Here is a 23,567-nt window from a genome sequence, read left to right as displayed (position 1 = left end):
GTTTATTAACATTACAACACCGTAAAGCAAACCTAAACTTATAAGATGGACGCTGAGTTCAGCTATCATCAGAGAAGCTTCCTTCTGCAATAGATGGGATCTAATATGGGCACCCATGAGTGGACAGTGGGCAGAGAGTGAGGGACCTCATAACCCTCAGTCCTAAATGGAATGTCTTCATCAAATCCACCCTCCTCATGGCTTGGGTAACTGATATGGAAGAGGAGAAATGATCTTAGGAGCCAGTGGGGCTGGGGGATACCAAGGAAAAGATGGCATTCCAGATAGAACAGGGCTGACCCACAGACGAACTCACAGAGACTGTGGCAGCATGCACAGGTCCTGCACAGGTGGGGTCCAAGAACTGAGAGGAAGAAGTAGACATGAGTTCCCATCCTTGACTAAAAAGCTATCTCCAATTGATGACTTCTCATAAAGGAAAAATTGGTTTTCTCTAATGGGGTCCCACTGGGTTTATAAACCATACTTATGGGTAGGCCCCATGCCCAGCAGTAGATGTCAATGCAAAATTTACTCAATGGTGTTTTTCATAGATTTGTTTTTGTCTCAAATTGCTTTAGCTGGTCATTTTTATCTTACTGCTCCTTGCTTGTATTATTGTATGGTTTCCAATTTCGTGTGTGTGTGTGTGTGTGTGTGTGTGTGTGTGTGTGTGTGTGTGTGCGTGTGCATGCCTGTGTGTGTGTAGTGTAATGTAGTGTAGTGTATGTGTTTCTTGTACTTTTTCTTCTTTAAATTCTGCTCTTTTTTGCCTGTTTGTTGTTTTTTGTTTTTTGTGTTTTTTTGGTTTTTTTTTTTTTGAGACAGGGTTTCTCTGTGTAGCCTTGGCTGTCCTGAACTCACTTTGTAGACCTGGCTGTCTTCGAACTCACAGAGATCCACCTGTCTCTGCCTTCCGAGTGATGGGATTAAAGGTGCGCGCCACCACGCCTGGTGCCTATTTGTTTTTTGAAGTGAGAGAAGGCAGGTGTGGAGTTGGATGGGGTGTGTGGAGGAGTGGCAGGGAGAATCTGGGAAGAGTTGGGGGGAGGAGAAGTTGTGATCAGAATATATTGTACGAAAAATCTTATTTTAAAACAGTGGAGGTTGAAAATGAATGTTTGCCTCATTGCTAGCATCTCCGTCCACAGTAACTTGATATTCTAAGTAGCAGATGTCTCTGAGTTCTACCTGCTGCTTCCCACCTGAGATCACTGTCTTGTTATAAAATTCCCGGAATCTATCCCTCCTGCTCTTGTCTGATGGTTGCTTCTCCGTCCTTTCTGAGTAATTGACCTCAGAAACGATTGCTTTGGTTATTGTTCTGGATGCCCCATTTGTGGCTTTTCTGTGCTTCATGCTCGATTATCTTTGAGCTAGACCTGCCCTTTTGTCCATAGGCATCCAAAACTCCATCTTCTTTGGGAAGGTGATTCATGTCTTTAGAGGAGAGAGCGTGCTGGGTGCTGTGTTTTATGCTTTTTTAAAAAAATCGTATCAACAACTGCCACTAATAATATCTGGAAACTATTTTGGAGTGTTGTAGCTCATGTGACTATTGCGGTGCCAAGTTGTAACTGCAGCATGCACAGAGATGTGGATTACAAATGGCAAAGTCACTGTTGTGAGAAGCAGGGATCATAGAAGGAATTAAAAGAAGAAGTTTCTGCTAGCAATATTTATTACATGGCCAGAAAACATACAGTATGTCCTTGATAACCTCTGATGGCACTGAATAAGCCAGGTGTTCTATATTACCATTGGGGATTTTGAGACATCAGGTATGTTTCTCTTCATACAAAATAATCCAAGTTTCTTTTTTTAAAAATTAATTTATTCATATTACATCTTAGTTGTTAGCCCATCCCATGTATCCTCCCATTCCTCCCTTCCTCCCACTTCCCCCCTACTCCCCTCCCCTCCCTTAAGTCTGTGTCTGAGGGGGACCTCCTCCCCCTGAATATGCTCATACGGTATCAAGTCTCTCCTTGGTGACCTATTATCTTTCCTCTGAGTGCCACCAGGCATCTCCATCCAAGGGACAGGTCTAATATCCAAAATATATAAAGAACTCAAGAAATTAAACACCACCAAACCAAATAACCCAATAGAGAAATGGGGCGCAGAGCTAAACAGAGAATTCTCAACAGAGGAATATCAAATGGCTGAGAAACACTTAAAGAAATGCTCGACCTCCTTAGTCATCAGAGAAATGCAAATCAAAACGACACTGAGATTCCATCTTACACCCATCAGAATGGCTAAGATCAATAACTCAACTGACACCTCATGCTGGCGAGGGTGTGGAGAAAGAGGAACACTCCTGCATTGCTGGTGGGAATGCAAACTAGTACAACCACTTTGGAAAGCTATCTGGTGCTTTCTCAGAAAAATGGGAATAGGGCTTCCTCAAGACCAAGTTTCTAATATGTGTTTAGTTTTCATTCCAATTGTAGCTTTCCCATCTCATTATTTGCTGTCAAGTTCTCAACTGTCACTTACTTATCTCATTAAAGTTTTATCCTTTGAGCAACATCAGATTTTTTTTTTATTGACTTGTTCTTGGAAAAACAAATCAAAGATTTCCACTGAAAACTTACACATATTTTGACCCATGATTAAACTGGTTACCAGCAGCTTGTAAATGTTGCCACTTTCCTTTTCTTAACACTCAGGCATTCTACTTTTTAAAAAACTGCCCCCCCCCCTTACAACTCAACTTTCCTAGACATCGAAACACCAATTATTATAAAATGAAAACCTAAACCAAATACAAACAAACAAACAAACAAAATGCTAGAGCCAAGAGAACACATTTTAAGACTCTGTCAATGCAGGTGGAATTGGACAATATTTTTATTAGACAACTATGTAGGCAGGGCATTCACAAGGAAGCGAAGGCGACAGATTAAGTGTTGAGTTGTGTTGGCAACGACCTCTTTAAGGAACATCGGTAATTTCATTTTCATGAAGTTTTGTTTTCGTAAGATCTTAATCCCACACCCGGGGCCTGACGACTACATCGCCGTTGGCTTCATAGCTCAGAGCCTCCCAATTCAGAATGTTGGGATTAAGAGAGTAGCCTTGGTACACATTTTGAATGTCTTCTGGACTCAGCACTGAATCCCACATGTTCAAATCCCCAATCTCTCCCACAAAGGACTGGGCCTTATCAAACCCTCCCCCATAGGAATCCTGCTCTTGTCCTAGGACAATACTGGGTTGGTCTTCTACAGCATACCCCTTCTTCAGACCCTTTTTCACCCACGGCTTCCCATTGACCCAAAATTCAGCAATGCCGGAGGAGGACTCCCAGCTGGTGCAGAAGTGTGCTGGAGAAGCGAACTCTTCTTTACCACGGCTTGTGACTTTCGAATGTCCAATGAATAGGCTGTATTCCCCATCTCTTTCCTTATACACTAGTAACTCATTGTCTCTGCCCCTGACACTGTAGGAGAAAAGACTGTGATGGCGGGAAAGGTCACTAAAGGATCGAAAGCACAGGGTAAAATTCTCCAGAGGCTTCTCCAGATGTGGGATCAACTTCACGTGGTCACTTTCAGATTCTCTGGGGAACACAAATACCTTCCTTTTGAGGTCTGCGAGATAAAGTAAGAAATATGATGGCTTTCAACAAATTCAGAGAAACAATATCTCAGATTGGACTTTTTTTTTTCTTCATTTTCTGCTCCCTGACTATAGCCTAAATGTCTTACCTGTCTGAGAAATGGCTTCTGAAAGAAGGCTGGTGAAGACAGCCAGACAAAGCAGCAGTCTGTCCATTCTTGGTCCAGGGATATGGCAGTAGCAGCAGTTACTTGGATAAGAGACAGAAAGGTGGCTGCCCACTGCGCTCTTAAGACTTCAAGCACTCAGGTTTCGTATATTTCTTTGGTGACAGTAAGTGGTGGAGATCAGCAACACCATGGGAGGCACCTCTCAGGTCCTCCTCCTTTCTGCCGATAGTCAGAGCTGTCCACAGAGAAGGAATGCTGCGTCCCTGGGCTGGGAAATCAATGATAGTTATTCATTAGACACAAGTTGGTGCTAGAACTCTAACCCCTGTGACCCAGATTTTATTTCTGGGAAGAGCAAAGCTGCAGATCCGCAAGGTCCTACAGATAGAACACGGGGCCAGGTCGGTCACATGAGGAAAGCCTTGCTCCATTTTGCAGCTGACTCTCCATCTCGTGACCCCGTGCTTTGCTAGTAGGGGATATGGGGACAGGGCAATTGCATATCTATTAAAGTTATGCACGGTAGCCTTTTTCTGTGTAGGACACTCTAGAGTATTAGTTTATGCTAAACACCCTAAAATGTCTATTTGTCTTTTAAAATTTGATTGATTAAATATTAGGCAATGTATCCAGGCATTGCTAAGAGGATAGAGACAGCCGAAGTACAAACTTTCTGTTTGCCCTGAAGCTTAATAATTTTCTACTGTTGTTGGTCAGCCTCTCCCTGTTTTGTGACTCATGATACCTTCTTATCCTAAACGTCCTCATTTCTCATCATGACTCATTGTTCTTGGTGACACACGCACCTACTGAAATGTCAGCATCTCCCCATTTCCCACTCTTTCCTCTGACCCCTTGGGCGTGCATGGTATATCTTTGCAGATGACCTCATCAATGCCTTGTACTCACATTTGTGCTCTTATTCCCAGGCACAATATTAGGTATGGGGGTTAAGCGGGAGCCAACTCTCTTACATTGCCAATGACCTTAATCCCTATTTTCTCTGCTACTAATTTAAAAGTCAACCATTATTAGTCACCACTCCAACCTTCTCAGCTTCTAGGATATCAAACTGATTTTCCCATCCTTTTCTGCTTGCTTGCTTGCCTTTCTCGCCTCTAAAGTCTACAGAATCTTTATTCTCATTCTTTTTGTCTGTTTTATTATTTACTTTCTTTTCTCTCATCTCATCTCAGGTTAATTAGATCTTTCAGTTACACAGTAACTACCATGGATAATAGTTTTATTTAACTTTGCTCTCATTAATTTTCAATCTTCATCACTGGGCAGTAGCTATTATCCACTATCTTTTTTTTTCCTAGTATAAGGTGAATTTCAGGCTGTGAAGCCTTATCCGACTTGTAGAGGATGGGTGAGTACTATAGTTAGTTGGAGTTATAATCCCATTATCTCCTGGATTAAATACTGAACCTTCCACTTGTAAGCCCATGCTATCTCCAGTATCACTCTAACTTGTCTATAATCTCCTAATCAAATCCTATTCTCCAATCAAACACCTCTAATTGCTGCTCTTCACTTATGACTGGCTTTTCTGATTTTGTTACTTCTATTCATTGCCTTGAAATTTTATTCAAATCCTAAATGTTCTTCAAAATTAATCTCCAAGATGATCTGCTTTATAAGACTTTTATAATGGCTCAAAACACATTATTTTCACTTTTTTTGACTCTTAAAAATGTCTGTTAGTTTTCCATTGCTGTGGTAAGACACCATGGCCATGGCAACTTATAATTTATTTAGGGCTTACAGTTTTAGAGGGTTAGAGTTCATGACCATCATGGCAGAGAGCATGACAGTAGACAGACAGCCGTGGCTGGCGCAGGAACAGTAACTGGCAGTCTACATCTTGAGACACAACCATGAGACAGACAGATGATAGGGGAAGGCTGCGAATGGCATGAGTCCTTTATGACATCAAATCCCATCCCCAGGGAAGAACCTCTTCCAACAAGGCTGTGCCTCTTCCTCCTTCTCAAACAGTTCCACTAACTGGGAACCAAGCATTCAGATATATGAACATATTGGGACCATTCTTATTCAAGCCACCACAGTAAATTTAAATATCAAAGAGAGTGTGCACATGTGTCTTCCTTTATGGCCTCTACCATATTTTTTGAGACAAAAGTATCTAGATATAGAACTTGTAGCCTTGGCTCAACTTGCTGAGCAGAAAACTCTCTCTCTCTCTCTCTCTCTCTCTCTCTCTCTCTCTCTCTCTCTCTCTCTCTCTCTCTCTCTCTCTTAGAAAACCCTTTCTATAGCCTACATTTAGCACCAGAATCATAGATGTATGATGCCATACCTAGCTCTTATGTGGGAACTGGGAATCTGAACTTAGCCTATTGTGCTTGGGTAGCAGTCATTTTATCCACTGGGCCATCTCAACAGCTCCAGGTTAAAATGTTTTTTTTTACACATACAGTTTAGTAGAAACACAAGGTGTAATATAATTGAATAAAATATTTAGGAAATGCTGAGCTGAGGATAGCCTTTACTATGAACATAGGGAATGTGTAATTCCAGGCTTAGGTATTAATTGGTGAATAACATAAAATTCAAAGACTAGGTTAGTTAGCTGCTTACAGTTTTTTTCATAAGTTAATAAATTACCATTCTGTCACCAAAAACATTTTCAGTTATCTGTGTAGAGTAGAACCTTTTTAAATTGGTGATTAATCCATAGAAGCAGTCTGGGGAACATAGGAGCCAGCCCAAAGAGCTTAATGGGATGGATAGAGATTTATGTTTCTGTTGGAGACTAGTGGTAGCACGTAGTGTTGAATATGGAAATACTGTAAAGAGAAACTATTGGGTAAAAAATAAAGGTGGCTACTATTAGAATGAGAAGAAAATAGAAAAAGTGGCTACTTTTTTTTTTAATAGTTCCCCCACCATGAAATGCTTCTCAGGTTTTATAAGAAAATAGCCCATGCTTTAGTAACCATCAAGACAAAATCCAAAAAGTATTTCTAACAGAGATATTGAGACTCTGATATCAAGGTATTTAAAAATGAATCCCGAGTCTTCAGAATTGAGTAGAGTTCTCACATAGAAATAATTTTTGCTTTGCCCAGAGACTTTCAGATGCCTTCTTGCCAGTGAGCATCCAGGCCCAGGCTATAGTTTCCTCCTCGATGGCTCCAGTAAAATCGTGGTGATGTCTATGGCTATAGTAGAGTTGTCCTGCTTTAGAGAGTCAGCATATTACCTTCAGAGAGGAATGGAGAAGGCACTGTTGGAAGCAAAAGAATGAATGCAGCAAGACAGATATCTAATATGTAATTAAAGTTTACCCAAAGGATTCACTACTGCCTTAGGACTATAAGGTTTTGTGTATTATGGCATGTTAAAAATCACAGTATCTATTAGGAAAAAACCAGAGAGTAAGAGATGGAAGTATGAGGAGCAGCACTAAAATTTTTTAGTACCAGGAAAGAATTATTTCCCATGGGTTATGTGAGTTACAAGATTATCTAAAGAAAATTTAGATAGAAAAAGGCAATGGGTATTTAAAAGTAAGTAGTTGCCATGCTGTTATGTGGTTGTATAAAATAAAATGTATACAATCATACCACAGAAAAAAATCAAGGGAAAAGATGAGGATGAAAGTCTGTATGATGGTAACTCAAAGTGGACTTTATTCTAAATTTTTTATTGCCTACTATCATAAATCACTTCCTATAGCTCAAGTGACTAGGTAATTTATAATTTAGCACAGTTATAGATGCTGGTCAGTCTCAGAGCATGGTACTAGCCTCTGGAGAGAGCATTCTTGCTGCATTACAATACGATAAAAGGCACCAATGGTGAGACAGAGCAGGCATGCGAGAGGAAGCTTGCTTTTAATAATGAAGGCACCTAAAGGTAAGCCAGTAAGCTATAATCTACAAATAATGAATCATTTCCAAAGGTCCCACTGTCATATGAGTTCGGTGGAAGAAGTTGGAACTTTTGGGGATGCGTCCCAAGTGTGGCACAAGTTGTTAGGAAGACTAAGATGCTATCCATGGATCAAACAATAGAGAGCCCAGGGGAAGGGATGGAGGTGATGTACTGTGTTTAAAGTGATAATTGTGAAATGATAGTGTGACCTAGGGGAAGAAAAGTCAGTAAATTCATAATCTATGACTGCCGCTTAGGTTTAGAAATATATTCAGAGGAATTATTCTATAAGTGATAATAAAAGGAGGGATTGTCTCTTACAGTGGGAGAGAGAAGAGAGAAAGTATCAGAGGCCAACTCCAATTTGAGGGAAAATTTATGTTCATGGATTTGAAGGCAAGAGAAGAGGGAGGACCTGTGTGTAGTATCATGGAGACCAAGCTAGTGCAAGTTTCCACAATGCTGTGTCCAGTGGTGTTAGGTACATCAGAGAGATCTAAGTGGAAAGGATGTTGGATTTAGCAATAAAAAATCTCACCAGTGACCTTTCTAAAGCAATTTTCATAAAGTGAGCATGGTAGAATCCAATCTTAACAGAATGATAGTTGAAAGAGAGAGAGAGAAAGAGACATTTACTGTGTTTCAGTAATTCTGACAAGGGACAAATGAAAAAGGAAGCAGATTTTCTTTGGTGAGCCCTTAAACCAGTGTGCATTTCCCACTTAGATTACTACCGTCTCTTCCTAATAGAGGTATTTTTAGGAACTGCCTCTTTCAGACTCCAAATACCAGGCTCCAGGAGGCTGGCTGACCTCTACTTCTTCCCAGTTCCGGCATCCTCACAAACCAGCCTTTTACCTTCTAGGTTCTGTTGGTACTCCATTAAATGGCTACCAGCTCACTGCACTCTATCGTCATGAATGAACTCAGAGCACTATTGCAAGAGGGAGTTAGTCATAACAGTAAGTTTCGTCCCTTCTTCCTCCTCTCTGTTGTTCTTTTCTATGTGATGCCTTTGGAGAAGATCACCCTCACATATGACTCCTTACCCTGGGATTTTCCAGCTTCTAATAATTGTGAGACAAATAAACTTCTGTTATTTATAAACGGAGCTTTAGAAAAGGCAGAACTCAAAGGCAACTGGGGTGCCTGAGAGAGAAAAATCTCTAGATAGTTAAACATCCAAGGTGCTGCTGTGGCTTCGTTTCACTGTTCATAGTAATGTAGTAGGAAGGGAAGATATTTAAGGCTGAAATGTGTGATTAAGAAGGAAGCAAGTAACCTTTTGGTATCACTTTAGGGAAAAAAATCTAGGGATTACATAGCATTTGTGCTTCGAATCCTGGTAGACACAGACAATGAATGACATTTTTAAAGAAGTTGCAGATGGAATTGAGTATCAAAGGGTCCACTGTCAGTTGAAGGATGTGAGAGGAGGACTCCATTTTCTTTAGGGATTTGGCTCTTTGTAGGCTAACCATACTGCAGTAGATAGCTCTGTAGCCATGCATCTATAGGTAGCACTAATTGGACGCAACAGGCTATAGTAAAAAGAATTTAAGAGGAGGATGTACTGGAGAAATACAGGAGGAGCTGGGGATGGGGAATGGGGGTGGTGATGAGTGATACTGGGAAACACTGTGTGCATGTATGGATTATCAAAAAAGAAATAGGTTTTTATAAAGCAGAGGAAAAGCATCCTTGTTAGATGGTATTGAATAACCAGTTGGTGTTTTCTTCCCTAGGAATGATCATTTCTCTCACTCTCACCATTCCTTAGTTGTCTATAGGACTTTGTGTGTGGTTGGGGCTTCCTAGGCTTCCCTCTGTGCAGTTTAGCGTGTCTATTGTGTCCATGCTAAGCTCATTTTATGCCTACTAAATGTGCATAATCCCTATGTTCTAAATATCTGTCCTTAGACCCATAGGTAAGTGCAGACCTCATCCTTTATCAAGAAAGCTTGTTTTAATTGTTTCCGGATGTTCCTTATAGTGCTGAAGAGGTCAAGGACTCTGGATTTTTGAGTTGACATAGCAACAATTTGAGGCTTTGGAAGCTCATGGAATGACATGAGTACATTTTCATGGAGATGGAGGTGGATTTTAGAAGGCTGATAGAACTCTATGGTTTGCATATATTCCTCAGAGTTCATGTGTTGAAAACTTAGTCTCCAATGTTGCAGTGTTAAGAGGGTATGCCTTTAAGAGATGGGTTGGCAGTGAGGACCATGCCCTTATGGATTAGTGTGATCATTGCATAAGTGGCCATATTATAGAAGCACATTTGGCACTCCTACTCCTTTTAAGATTCTCCTTTATTATCTGATGTCTTCTATCAAGCTAGACAGCAAGCTAGCCCTTGCAGATGCAGTCTATTCTTGGACTTTTGAACAATGAGCCAACTGTTCTTCCCTTATTTATAAATTATCCAGTCTATGCCTTTCTGTTACACAGCACAAAACAGACTACAGAACACCCAAGATTAGAACCAACTCTTTACCAAAGTGGCTCTTTCAAACTCAGTCTGGGCTCCAGGTACAACCTCCATTTCCCAATCCCAGAGTCATCACAAATTGGCTGGTCACTTGCGGGGCCCTATTGATACATAGTAGTCTCTTTTCTTGATCTCAGTCCTCCATTCTTAATTTCAGGCTTCATTTATAAAAGAAAATCCCTGCTAAGGTAGTTATGTTCTACTCTGGGGTTCAGTGAGATGTTCAGACAATGTTGTCTCACTAGGATCTCACTTTTACATTCAGAATTCAACTGAAACTATTCTCTAGGATGTCACAGTGTCTCCCTTTCTGTCTATTTCCTTTCGTAATCCTTGCATTTCTTTTTGAGATGATCATTTTTAGTTTCTTAAGCACAAAATTTAGCTCTTATTGTCAAAAGGAATTCTTGTCAATCATTCTAATATAACTTTTTTTTTTTTTATAAAATTGGCTTTTTATTGGAACTTGCTTGTCATAACAATCTCTGTGCTACGCATGATCTCTCATGACACAAACACCTGGAAGAAGGAAATTAAAAAAAAAGAAAAAAATCAATGTCAAGGACTCAGTGTAACCCTACATCTTGAATATGTTGAAAAGAAACTTTGATGTGCATGGAAATTATTGCTCAGTCTACAGTGACAGTGAAAACAGGTATTGAGGAAATAGGGTCAGCTTTTTCATATAGTCAGCTGGAAAAAGATTTGGCTGGGGCTGTCATGTACCGTGTTTATCATTCTGTTTTCCCTCATGTTTGTTCCCATGACTACAAGTTCATTATCTGAAGACCTTTCCTACCCTACAGACCTATTTCACTGTCATATCCAGCCCATCAGAATACAGAGCAAGAGCCTCACAGAGGTTTCACAATCCAACTTGCCTGGTATCCTGAACATCTGTGAGTGCTGCCGTCTCTGTCTTCACTAGAAGGGGACATAACTATAGATTACCCAAACCATTGGTCACCATACACGGTGGCTACGTCAGAGCCCATACACACTGGTCAGCATTCTGTAGTACTTTCTAGTCTCACAGATTAGAGACCTTCACAGCTTTCTTGGTCTTTGTCATCTTGAGCCACAATCGACTGGTGTGTGATTTCCTAGGCCTTCATGAGATAAAGACCTTGGAAACAAAACTGGTGTGTGGTATGGTTCTTGAGTGTTGATCGTAACAGCTGTTCACGTGATACCTATGCTCCACTAACACGTCTGGTCTGCAGTGACCCACTTCTGTGTCATTTTATCTTGAAGCTTTCCTGTATTTATATTATCCTTGAAATAAACAACATTTATTTATCGCAATAATCTCCTGGGCTTAGTTTACAATTCTTATATCAGCACCCACTGCTACCATGGTGTTGAGGATTGCGTCATTGTGTTTATGCCTCCATCCTTTCCACAGTTCTTGTCCTGTATACCTATGACATCATTGTCTGGCTTAAGCCCATATGGATAAAGTAAACATAAAAGAAGCCTCCTACCCAACATGTTCAGCACTCAGCTGTAGATCCCAACTGTTTACTGAGTCAGGTATCCGGAGGTTGGGGATATCATGTACACAGAATGATGTGGACAGAAGGATTTCTTAATAGATTGACTCATTTCATCAGGAGGACCTTTAGTCTGGGGCAATGTTTTTCCTGCTCACAAACATTTTGTATCTCACAAGTGAACAAAATAGAGAGCTTTGTTGTAAATTGGCTGAAGCACTCAGGCTGTTTCTCGTACTTGAGCTCCCTTCCAGAAAGGCAAAAGCTAGGCTTTCTACTCTGAGGCTCTCCACCACCACCATGTAGCAGCTTTCCAGTAGTGCTTTGATGACTTACTCCTGGAGGTGAGCACTGTGATTGACAGCCCTCCTGACTGTCATTTCACCTGGCCTTTCAGCGTTTGACTTTCATCTTTGACTGGTGATGATGGCAGAAATGACTTCAGTTGCGTAACCCCAGGGTCAACCTAGGACTCCCAGTCCCATTACTTGACCCTTAATGGCATTTTAAAGAGTGTTACCATTTGATGGTTGAAAAAAAAAAAAAGATGGCTTTCAGAAAAGAAGAGGAGATTCCCTGGGCTCATCCTGGTTGACCACTCACATAATGTATATTTATGTGGAGAACACTTTACTAATGTCAGAGGAAACCTGTATTTTTTTTTAAATCCAAATTATTCTTGTTGTCTTGATGTGGCCACAATGAAGATCAGGTGAATGTTGCTTCTCAGGAAATGGCACCTGCGTTGAAGGTGTCCTCTCCTACCCTCTTGAAAGCTTTTGAGAATGATTACATTCTATGAAGGCTGCACGGTAACTGGGTCAGTAGTGGTTAATTGTGTGCAAATAGCTTTGAATGCTCCACTGTAAATGTCAACTATAATTTTCATTGGCTCACACCTTCCAAATGTTTTTGTGTCTTCTCTGGGTGGATAGGTTGGAATAGAGTGGGAAGGAGAGGTTAACAGTTTGTTTCTAATCATGTGTCCTTTTTGGCAATATATTTTCTAAAAAGCTCCTCTGTGTCTTTATCTTATTTTTTTTCTAGGTCGTGATGCATATGACTAGGACAAATTTTTGATATGTCCAGTGTGAGATAGAATTAGAAGATACATTATGTTAGTCATTTCTACAGTTTGGGGATATTTGAGTTATTTTAACTTCGTATCAACTCTTTTCACTTTTTTGTCTTACTTGTTTTCACAGTCACTAAAGTAGGTTAAAGACACACTTATTGCCCACCCATGTTTTTATTTCCTGCCAATAGGCTGCTGAAGGTTGAAGGTTGTAGGAACAGGAGCATCTTCTCCTAACTGTTTCTCCTACTTGGCAGAATGGGCACATCAATAGGAGATGTCAATGTCTCAGTGAGCACCAGTCCCTAACGTACTTTTAGAGGTAACTCTGAGCATCAGGCTCCTGATGGATTTTGAAACTCATTTTAACGGGTTTGGGAATTTTTGAAACTGAACAGAAAAGATTGCAATTGCAGACACCATGCGTATATTCTCCAATCTAAGAATCATATTTTCAAAGAAATGTCTGATTTACTGAAGGTAAATATCTATTGCTCTGTAATAGGGTTTTGCAAGACAGTTTTGTCAAAAACTTGCAGTAAGAGGTAAATTTCATATTTGAATGATGTATATACTCATGTACATCTACACTTATAAATATATTTTAACCAAAATAATAATAAAACTATGCAAAGGAAATTTCAGGAATGACTGAAAAATGGCAATTAATCTATGAGACTTGGTATGAGTGACTAGAAAAGAAAGTGGTGAGAAATATATTTGATGTGGTTGGGACTCCATAGGTGATAATAATGGTAGGACTCTCCACTTACTCCTCCACTTTCTCCTCATTTGTTTCCTATGTCTCTTATTTATTTTCTTTCCTCTTCTTTTTGCTCTTTATCATCATCACTACCACCACCACCTTCATCATCATTATCAGTCATTATCATCATCTTTTTCTTCTTTATCATCATCATCATCATCATCATCATCATCATCATCATCATCAATTTCTTTCTTCTTGTCTACTTTTTTACCTCATCCAGGCAAGATTGGTCACTCTATCTCTTCTTTGAGAGTATTTTTAATATTTCGTCTTTATGAAATTATTTCTATTTGAAAGTCACCCAGGCATTTAAGTTTTATTCCTTCTCAAGTCTCTGAGTGGGGTTGAAGACCAGATAGTTTAGTTTTACAATCAAGTTTAGTCGGTTAGAGGATAAGATCTTTTTAGATCAAGATAAAGGATTTAAGTTAATAGAGATGAGATATGATAGATATTGAATTTTGATCAGAAATTTAAACCCAACAAGAAAGGAAAGATGTTTATTTCAAGTTTGACAAATACAAATAGCCAAATCACTATGAATGTAACATTTATATAATCCACAATTGTCTCATGGTTCTCCCTGCTATATTTAGTTTGCTTTAATCATGTGTAATAAAATAAATATATATGTTAAAAAAGAAAGATGTCTTTATTTAGTAGAAATATTTGTTGTATTTTTTACCTAAAATATAAGTTGCTGAATACTTATAAGGTCTCACTTACTCACTAAATTATGAATTGGATATGAAGTGTCACCCTAAATGACCCATGTGTTGAAAGCTTGGTGTCCTACTGATGACACCCATAGCATAGTGAGGGAACTAATTTTTATCAATGGAACCCACTGATGTGATCTTATTGATGGGCTATTAGGAGGTAGGGGTCATTAGCAGGATAGACTGTCCATTGTTGTAGTTCATATTGGTTTCCAGCCAAGTAGGGCTGATGATTATTTTTCTTTTCATGTATCCCACATAACACTTTTTAGGACCATGAAAGCTAGCCATTAGGGAGCAAGCTTACTTTGCTACCAGCTTGATTTTGCTGTGTTCTCTGACTCAAGTTTATAGTGTCTTCGGCTAGGGAGTCTTACCATCAATTTATGGAGGGTAACAAAGAGCAGTGACAGTAGCCTAAAATGTTAGGGAGTACATGGGACTCCACTGACCAAGAACTCAAAAAAAGAGATAACTTATTCCTAAGACAGGACTCTTTATTTGATAGCTCGTGGTATCCAGGTAAATCATGGCTCCTGCCATCTCCCCCTGTTTGATGTAGTTCCATCTAAACCTCTTTGAATACATGTATATGTATACATTTTAGGAATCATCTAACTAGGGTTTTCACGCAACTTTTCCAAAGGGCTTTGGCGTTAGTTATTTCACCTCATACTCCCCCTTCTACTTCTCTTTCTATCCCCACCTCACAGAATCTTTCTCATTTTGTTATTCTACAGTTACACTTCATATCACCTGCATTATATCTCTCCTCCCTCAAATCATCCCCCGGGGACTGTATTGATTTTCTGTCTTCTATGGGCACTCCAACTTAAATGCACATATCTAAAGAGTCAAAGCTAGCAAACACCTACACATGAAAGACAACTTGTAGATTTGTCTTCTGGATCTGTGTTACCTCAATGACTATTGATGGCTATTTCCAGATCCATCCATTTACATGAAAATTTCTTCCTTCCTTCCTTCCTTCCTTCCTTCCTTCCTTCCTTCCTTCCTGCCTGCCTGCCTTCCTTTTTTTTTTCTTTTCAAGACAGGGTTTCTCTGTGTAGCATTGGCTAGCCTGGACTCATTTTGCAGACCAGAGTGGCCTCCAACACATAGAGATCTGCCTGCCTCTGCCTCCCTGAGTGCTGAGATTAAAGGCGTGTGCCACCACACCTGGCTCAAACTTCTCTTTCTTAATAGCTAAATAACATTCTATTCGGCGAATATACATTTTCACCATCTATTCTATGCATGATGGGCATTTGAGCTATTTGTATTTCTTGGCTATCATGTAGAGAGCAAAAATGAACATGGATGAGCAAGTAGCTCCATAGTAGGATACAAAATCCATTCGGTGAATGTTCCAAAACACTACAACTAGATTGTATGGTAGATCTAGTTCTAGCTTTTGAGGAACCTGCATAATGATTTCCACAGAGGCTGTATCAGTTTGTACTCTTACTAGCAGTGAATAAGTGTTCCCTTTACCTCAAATCCACATTAACATTTGTTATCATTTTATTTAATCTTAGCCATTCAGACTAGGGCAATATGAAATCTCAAAGTAGTTTCAATTTGCATTTCTCTGATGGATAATGATGTTGAACATAAAACAACAACAAAAAAATCTCTCAGCCATTTGTGTTTCATCTGCTGAGAGCTCTGTTTATTTCCATGCCCCAATTTTAAATTGAGCTGTTTGTTATCTTGATGTTTAGATTTAGTTCAATCCCTTATGTATCCTAGACCTTAGCCTTCTGTCAGCTATATAGCTGGGAAAGTTTTTTTTCCCTGTTATTCAGGCTGCCTCTAGACTCTGAGGATGGCATCCTTTACTGTACAGAAGCTTTCAAGTCTCATGAAGCTCGATTTTTCAATTCTTGATCTTAATGTCTACGCTGATGGAGTTCTGTTTAGAAAGTCCTTTTTTCCTGTGTCTTTAAGTTGAACTGTATATTTACTACTTATTCTTTAACAGATTCAGAATATTAGGTCTTATATTGAGGTTCTTAATCTACTTATGGTTGAGTTTTGCACAGGGTGAGAGTTCTCATCTACCATAAATAGCTACCAAGTTTGACCATTTGTTGAAGATGTTTTCTTTTCTCCAATGTGTATTGTTCACTTCTTTGTCAAATTGGATGGTTGTAGGAATGTAGGCTTATATATGCACTCTCAGTTCTAGTCCATTGATTAATATGTCTGTTTTGATGCCACTATCACTGCTGTTTTTATTAAAATAGCTCTGTAATTTAATTTGAGATCATGAATATTGTGATTTCCAATAGTATTTTTATTATTCAGGATTATTTCAGCTATCCTGGGTCTTCTGCATTTCCCATGAAATATAAGATTAAAATTTTAATTTTCATAAAGAATTAACTCAGGAGTTTTTTTTAATTTTAACATATTTGTTTATTTATTTATTTATTTACGATACTATTTTTTATTGAAAAATAAAATCATTCATATTACATCTCAATTGCTATCCCATCCCGTGCATCCTCCCATTCCTCCCTCCCTCCCGCTTTCACCCCATTCCCCTTCCCTATGACTGTGGCTGATGGGAACCTCCTCCCCCTGAATATGATGCTAGGGTATCAAGTTTCTTCTTGGTAGCCTGCTATCCTTCCTCTGAGTGCCAATGGGCCTTACCATCAAGGGGACATGGCCAAATCTGGGGCACCAGAGTTCATGTGAAAGTCAGTCCCCAGTCTCCACTTAACTGTGGATAATGTCCTGTCCTTTGGCTAGATCTAGGTAGGCATTTGATGATGACTGCACGTATTGTCCTTTGTTGGTGCCATAGATCGAGTAGAACCCCTGGGCCCAGATCCACCCATCGTAGTGTTCTTCTTGTAGGTTTCTAGGACCCTTTGGATCCATCTATTTCCCTATCTCCTATATTTATCTCACCTTAGGATGTCCTCACCTCTATCCTACTTTCCTTGTAAGTGAAGACTTTCATGAGACATGCCCCTTGGGCTAGTGTCCAGTTATAAGTGAGTATATACTGTTTGAGTCTCTCTGCTTCTGGGTTAACTCACTCATTATGATCATTTCTAGTTCAATCCATTTGTCCACAAAATTTGGAAATTCCTTGTTTTTAATAGCTGAGTAGTATTCCATAGTGTAAATGTACCACAGTTTCTTTATCCATTCTTCTACTGAGGGACATTTAGGCTGTTTCCATGTTCTGGCTATTATGAATAAGGCTGCTATGAATGTGGTTGAGCATATGTCCCTGTTGTATGCTGGAGCATCTTCTGGGTATATTCCAAGGAGTGGAATAGCTGGGTCTTGAGGAAGCCCTATTCCCAGTTTTCTGAGATAGTGCCAGATAGATTTCCAAAGTGGCTGCACTAGTCTGCATTCCCACCAGCAATGAAGGAGTGTTCTTCTTTCTCCACATCCTCACCAGCATGTGGTGTTGCTTGAATTTTTGATCTTGTCCATTCTGATGGGTGTAAGATGGAATCTCAGAGTTGTTTTGATTTGCAATTTCTCTGATGACTAAAGATGTTGAGCATTTCTTTAAGTGTTTTTTATCCATTCGATATTCCTTTGTTGAGAATTCTGTTTAATTCTGAGCCCCATTTCTCAATTGGGTTATTTGGTTTTGTGGTATTTAATTTCTTGAGGTCTTTATATATTTTGGATATTAGACCTTTGTCAGATGTAGGGTTGGTGAAGATCTTTTCCCAGTCTGTAGGCTGTCGCTTTGTTCTCTTGACAGTATCACTTGCCTTACTGAAACTTCTCAGCCTCATGAGGTCCCATTTATTAATTGATGACCTTAAGACCTGGGCTGTTGGTGTTCTGTTCAGGAAGTTGTCTCCTGTGCCAATGTGTTCCAGGTTCTTCCCCACTTTTTCTTCTAATTGATTTAGCGTCTCTAACTCAGGAGTTTTATGGAAGATTATATTGAATTTGTAGATTGCTTTTGGGAGGATGACAATATTCAATATATTAACCTACCAATCCAGAGTATGGGAGCACTTTCCATCTTCTACCATATTATCTCTTCCTTTAGATCCTTAAAGTTGTTGTTGTACAACTCACTTCTTTGGTTAGATTTATTTCTAGATTTTTAATTTTTTGAAGATATTGTGAATTCAATTGTTTATCTGATTTTTCTCTCTCTCTCTCTCAGCCTCTCTCCCTCTCTCAGAATCAATTTTTTTGATCATTCATCAGTAGTTTTTATTGGAATGTAGTACTGGGGCATAAGGGTAGAGTAGGAACACCTTAAAGTTATTCTTCATGAGATTTATCCATTCATGTTCACATGTCAACTAATATCATTGTGCAAGTTTTGTGTAGGCAACCATAATGTTCAAATTTCATGAGTGTGGTTTCTTTATCATTTGTAGAAGACCTTGTCTCATAGCAGATGTCCTGATCCTCTGGTGCTTAAGCCTTTTTTGTTCCTTGATGATTTTCCTTGTGTAGTAATTTTGTATCCTACTTGTTTTCTGAAAGTTTAGCAGCTTTAGGAGTTTCCTGGCAGTCTTTAGGGTCTTTTGTGCATAGAATCAGATTTTCTACAAATAAATTTGTATTTCCTTTATTTCTTTCACTTGCCTTATTGCTCTGGCTAAGACTTCAGACACGTTCTTTGCATCTCTCTGTTCCAGAGATAGATGCATCTTTTTGTGCAGTGCCAGCCTTGTCCTTTAGACATGATGGTGAATGATGGAATGAAGGGATTTGGCTGTATTGGGTGACTAGTTACCAGGGCTGTCTCCTCATCTGGGAAAGTGTAGATTATTGCCATCAATGACCCCTTTATTGACCTCAACATCATGGTTTACATGTTCCAGTATGACTCTACCCATGGCAAGTTCAATGGCACAGTCAAGGCTGAGAACAGGAAGCTTTGTCATCAATGAGAAGCTCATCACCATCTTCCAGGAGCATTATCCTGCTAATATGAAATGGGGTGATGCTGGCATTGAGTATGTTGTGGAGTCTACTGTGTCTTCACCACCATGGAGAAGGCCAAGGCCCACTTGAAGGGTGGGGCCAAAAGGGTCATTATCTCTGCCCCTTCTGCCAATGTCCTCATGTTTGTGATGGGAGCGAACCACAAGAAGTATGCCAACTCACTCAAAATTGTCAGCAATGCTTTCTGCACCACCAAGTGCTTAGCTCCCTTGGCCAAGGTAATGACTTTGGCATCATGGAAGAACTCATAACCACAGTCCATACCTCACTGATACCTAGAAAACTATGGATTGACCCTCTGGAAATCTGTGGCCTGATGGCCATGGGGCTGCCCAAAACATTATTGCTTCATCCATTGGTATTGCCAAGGTTGTGGCAAAGTCATCCCAGAGCTGAATATGAAGCTAACTGCTGTGGCCTTCCATGGGGGTAGGAACTGCCAATGTGTCTGTCTTGGATCTAAATGCCAGCTGGACACAGCTGTTAAGTATGATGACGTCAAGAAGGTGGTGAAACAATCAGGAATTATATAAATGTTACATTCATAGGGTTTTGGCTATTTGTATTTGGCAACCTTGAGAAAAACATCTTTGCTGTCTTGGTGAGTCTGAAATTCTAAGTGTAAACCAATATTTATCATATCTCATCTCTATCAACTTAAAAGGTCTATCTAGACCCAAAAGCATCTTAATCCCTAAACAACTAAGCTTAATTGTAAGACTAAGCTATCGGGTCTTCAGAAAGAATAAAACTTAATTACCCAAGTAAACTGGAAGCGCAAGTTAACAGATTCCAAAATGAAAAAATGGTAGACAGTTTGCTGCCTGAACAGTCACCTAAAGCTCTTTATACCATTGGAACATCTTCTTCAGCCTTTTGGCCCAGTCTATATGACAGAGGCAGGAACTATTGAAGACTTTCTTACCCTGTCTTGGCAGAGCTTGTTTGGCTGTTGACTCTGCCTGCATCCAAGCTTGCCTGTTTTTAAGCAGAATTCTATCTGGCAGAAATGAGGACATTTTCCCCAGTGGCTTGTTTGCTGTATTTGAAGCCATCTCCCTAAGAAGATTCTTTGATGCTTATCATCTTTGTTGAAGTATGTGGGGTGTTGCCAGGAGCTAACCTGTCTTCTTGTCAAAGAATCTTTAAAGTAATAAAAAAATCTTTAAATGCCATATTCTGTAGGTCTCTGAGGCTTTTGAAGACCTTATCTAACTATTTTACCTTATACATCTATAAATCATATCTCTCTGTTAAACCTAGGATGTATACACTTGTGATAAAAATAGACTAGTAATTGACATGGCCATGATTTGATCAACTAAAAATAGGCTTGTATCACTTAATTATCCTAAACAGCCTGCAGTACCACTTTCAAGGTACTGGAAGTAAACCTTGTATTATAATTGAGTTGTATGGGTATAATACTTCACATTAGAGAAGAAATATAGATATAATGTGCGTGAAGAATAATCTTAAATTTGAGTTCTATACCAATGCACCAAAATTAAACTCATTTTGCATCAATTTTTAAAAAATTATATACCAACAAGCCTCTCTTTTTTTTTAATGTTTTTTCTCTCTCCTTTATTAATTTATTCTTGTTACATCTCAATGGTTATCCCATCCCTTGTATCCTCCCATTCTTCCCTCCCTCCCATTTTCCCCTTATTCCCCTCCCCTATGACTGTTCCTGAGGGGGATTACCTCCCCCTGTATATGCTCATAGGGTATCAAGTCTCTTCTTGGTAACCCGCTGTCCTTCCTCTGAGTGCCACCAGGTCACCCCCTCCAGGGGACATGGTCAAAGGTGAGGCACCAGAGTATGTGAGAAAGTAATATCCCACTCTCCACTCTTCTGTGGAGAGTGTTCTGTCCATTGGCTAGATCTAGGTAGGGGTTTAAGGTTTACCGCCTGTATTGTCCAAAGTAGAAGGATCCAGAGGGTCCTAGAAGCCTACAAGTAGAACATTATGATAGGCAGATTTGGGCACAGGGGTCCCGCTCAAACTAAGGCACCAGCCAAGGACAATACAGGTGGTAAAGCCTCTCTTCTTAAGGAATGCTTAATGATTAGTATAATTCATACTTTTCAATCAATTGTTAATTATTCATTGTGTGAAATTTGTGCTTATATCCATGCAGTACTTATGTGTATCGAACAGGAAACGAGGGTAGGAAGGATGATGCTTGCTCTCTGTTAACTGGCCTATGAAAAATTCCCTGCGGTGTAGTCATTGAATGGGTACATGCATGGCTTCTGCTCCATGTGAATAGGTCTTGTGAAGATCTGAGCTCATGGAGAAGGAATTTCCCACTTTCCCAGCTTTCATCTTCACCTGCAATAGCTCTTCTGCAATACAGAGTGGGGTGGGTACAGACCTGTCTAAAATGTCAGTTCTCCATTTTCCCAAAATGTGTCCTTATTAAAGCCGTTTAGAAAGTTTAACGAATAAATGATTGCAAGCACGCAGGGAAATCTCCAGAAGCTTGGAATAATTGTCATTAATAATTTTTCCAGTTGAACAAATGTTTGTTCAAGAGATTTTTGCTGATCCACTTGCCTTGCAAGCATTCCCCAAGCTTTTGTGTTTCATCTTGTGATTTTTGCTAATGCCTTTGTAGCATAGTGTCTTGTTTCAATAAAAATATGTTTCAGTATTTCAGTGTCAGGTGCTAGGTCTAGTGCTAGGAATAAAGAGATAAGGTCTCTCCAGGACTTGGAAAAATGGTAATCGAATTATTCTCCCTTACATGCCAGTCTTATGCAGACAGGAATCACAGAATTTTGCAGCTACAGTTAACAAAGGGTCCTAACCGTCACTATGGGGATGAGGAGTGGCTGTTGCACAGCTTTGTACAAGAGGCAACATTTGGCCTGGATTTGAAAATATGAATAAAGCTTGTCTTTTGACCGAGAAAGAATAGGCACTGCCGATAGCTGAAGAGACTCAGACACTGTTTAATAATGTGCAGTGTAGCAGAGTACTTTATACTACGTGAATCATATTGGATGTTACACTTGTTATTATGGGAATGTTTCTGAAGCAGTAAAAACATAGGGGAGAGTGTGAGACAAGACTAGTATAAGACAGGTCGACATCATTAAATAAGAGGCTGTGGTGTAATGTTGACTGTGTCATGGCGATTATACTTTTGTGTTCTTTGAGTCCTTTTTTTTTTTTAAGTCAAAATTTGTTGGTGAAGGAAAAAGAGGTTGATTTCAGATTTTGATGGGGACATCTGGATACCCAGTGGTAAAGACATTTCTGAGACAGTGTCAATCAAGTTGACTTGTCTGTTGTTGGAACTAAGTGGGGGATTTTTAGACAGTTTAAGAGGAAACATTTTCTTTAGGGACCAGCCACCATGCCTTTTCAAAGGCAGCATCTTAAAGTAGCAGCAGAAAGAGGCCACATGGTATGGAAGAAGGACAGGAAGCAAAAGGCCAGAGATGTTCAAAGTAGATACTATTATTTTGATACCACAATCTTTATAAGCTTGTCTCTCACATTCCAGCTGGCCTTCTAGATGAATGGATCTTTAAATTAAACAGTTCCTAACTCCAAGGACTTTATATTTGCATAATGCACTGTCCTGGTTTGTTTTCTGTTACTGTCGTGAACCATGATTTAAAAGGGAACTTGGGAAGAAAAGGGTCTATTTGTCTTATATTTCCATGTTATAGTTTGTTACTGAGGGAAGTCAGGGCAGTGACACAAGCAGGAACCTGGAGGCAGGAACCACAGCCAAAGCCATAGAGGAATGAGGCTTTACTTATGTGTCTCCTCTAGTTTACTTCAGCTACCTTTTGTATACAGGCCAGGGTCACCTGCCTACACATGGCAACGCCCACCATGCCAGGGCCCTAGTATATCAACCAAGAATTGAGAAAATGCCTCACAGACATAAACATTGGTCAATCTGATGGAGGAAATTGTTCACTTGAGATTCTCTCTTTCCTGGTAATTATAAATTTATGTTAAGTTGACAAAACTAACACATTTATTGCTCATTTATCTTGTGCAGTAAGTCTGTTTGCAGGCATGTTTACTTTGCAAGAAGCTAAGCACAAAGCAAAAATTAAAAATTCAAGATAAACAACACAAGTATTAACTAATAGTGGTTAAAATAATAATCTATAAAAAATTCATGACTTAACACCACGAGAAAGTATTTCTGGCTCTTTTAAAATATAATTGTTTGTTCCCGGTTGGCAAGATACTCTCTTCCAAGTTGTATTTCAAAGATCTTACATCATATGGCTCTGCTATTTCCAGACTTCACAGTCTTGGGATGAATGCTCTGCCTGCAGGTGAGGACAAGAAAAGGACAAGGCTGAAACCCTCCCTTGCTTCTTACCATGGTGGTCTAGGAGTGGCCAGTGGCATTTCTGTGCATGTACTCTTGGCAGGAATAGTCCC

The 23,567-nt window shown here is 39.6% G+C and overlaps 1 protein-coding gene and 1 long non-coding RNA gene across 2 annotated transcripts in view; one reads left to right on the top strand and one right to left on the bottom strand.

Annotated features, from left to right (window-relative positions):
- Window positions 1–2,838: 2,838 nt before the first annotated feature.
- APCS (amyloid P component, serum) lies at window positions 2,839–3,993 on the bottom strand. Its single transcript, XM_084797612.1, has 2 exons — window positions 3,717–3,993; window positions 2,839–3,599 (listed from the first exon to the last, which is right to left on the bottom strand). The coding sequence occupies exons 1-2, from the start codon at window positions 3,781–3,783 to the stop codon at window positions 2,992–2,994; spliced, it is 675 nt and encodes a 224-aa protein (XP_084653738.1). The 5' UTR covers window positions 3,784–3,993; the 3' UTR covers window positions 2,839–2,991.
- Window positions 3,994–5,065: 1,072 nt separating this feature from the next.
- The window catches only part of LOC311595336, a 60,005-nt gene continuing 41,503 nt past the window's right edge, over window positions 5,066–23,567 (top strand). Inside the window, exon 1 of the long non-coding RNA XR_014778404.1 lies at window positions 5,066–5,109. This is a non-coding gene — a long non-coding RNA (uncharacterized lncRNA). The remainder of the gene's footprint in view (window positions 5,110–23,567) is intronic.

Source organism: Acomys minous (genome assembly GCF_964271855.1).
Source record: "Acomys minous genome assembly, chromosome: 1".
Lineage (NCBI taxonomy): Eukaryota > Metazoa > Chordata > Mammalia > Rodentia > Muridae > Acomys > Acomys minous.
Note: the sequence above shows the minus strand (reverse complement) of the source record. Positions and strands in the feature narration are given on the sequence as shown.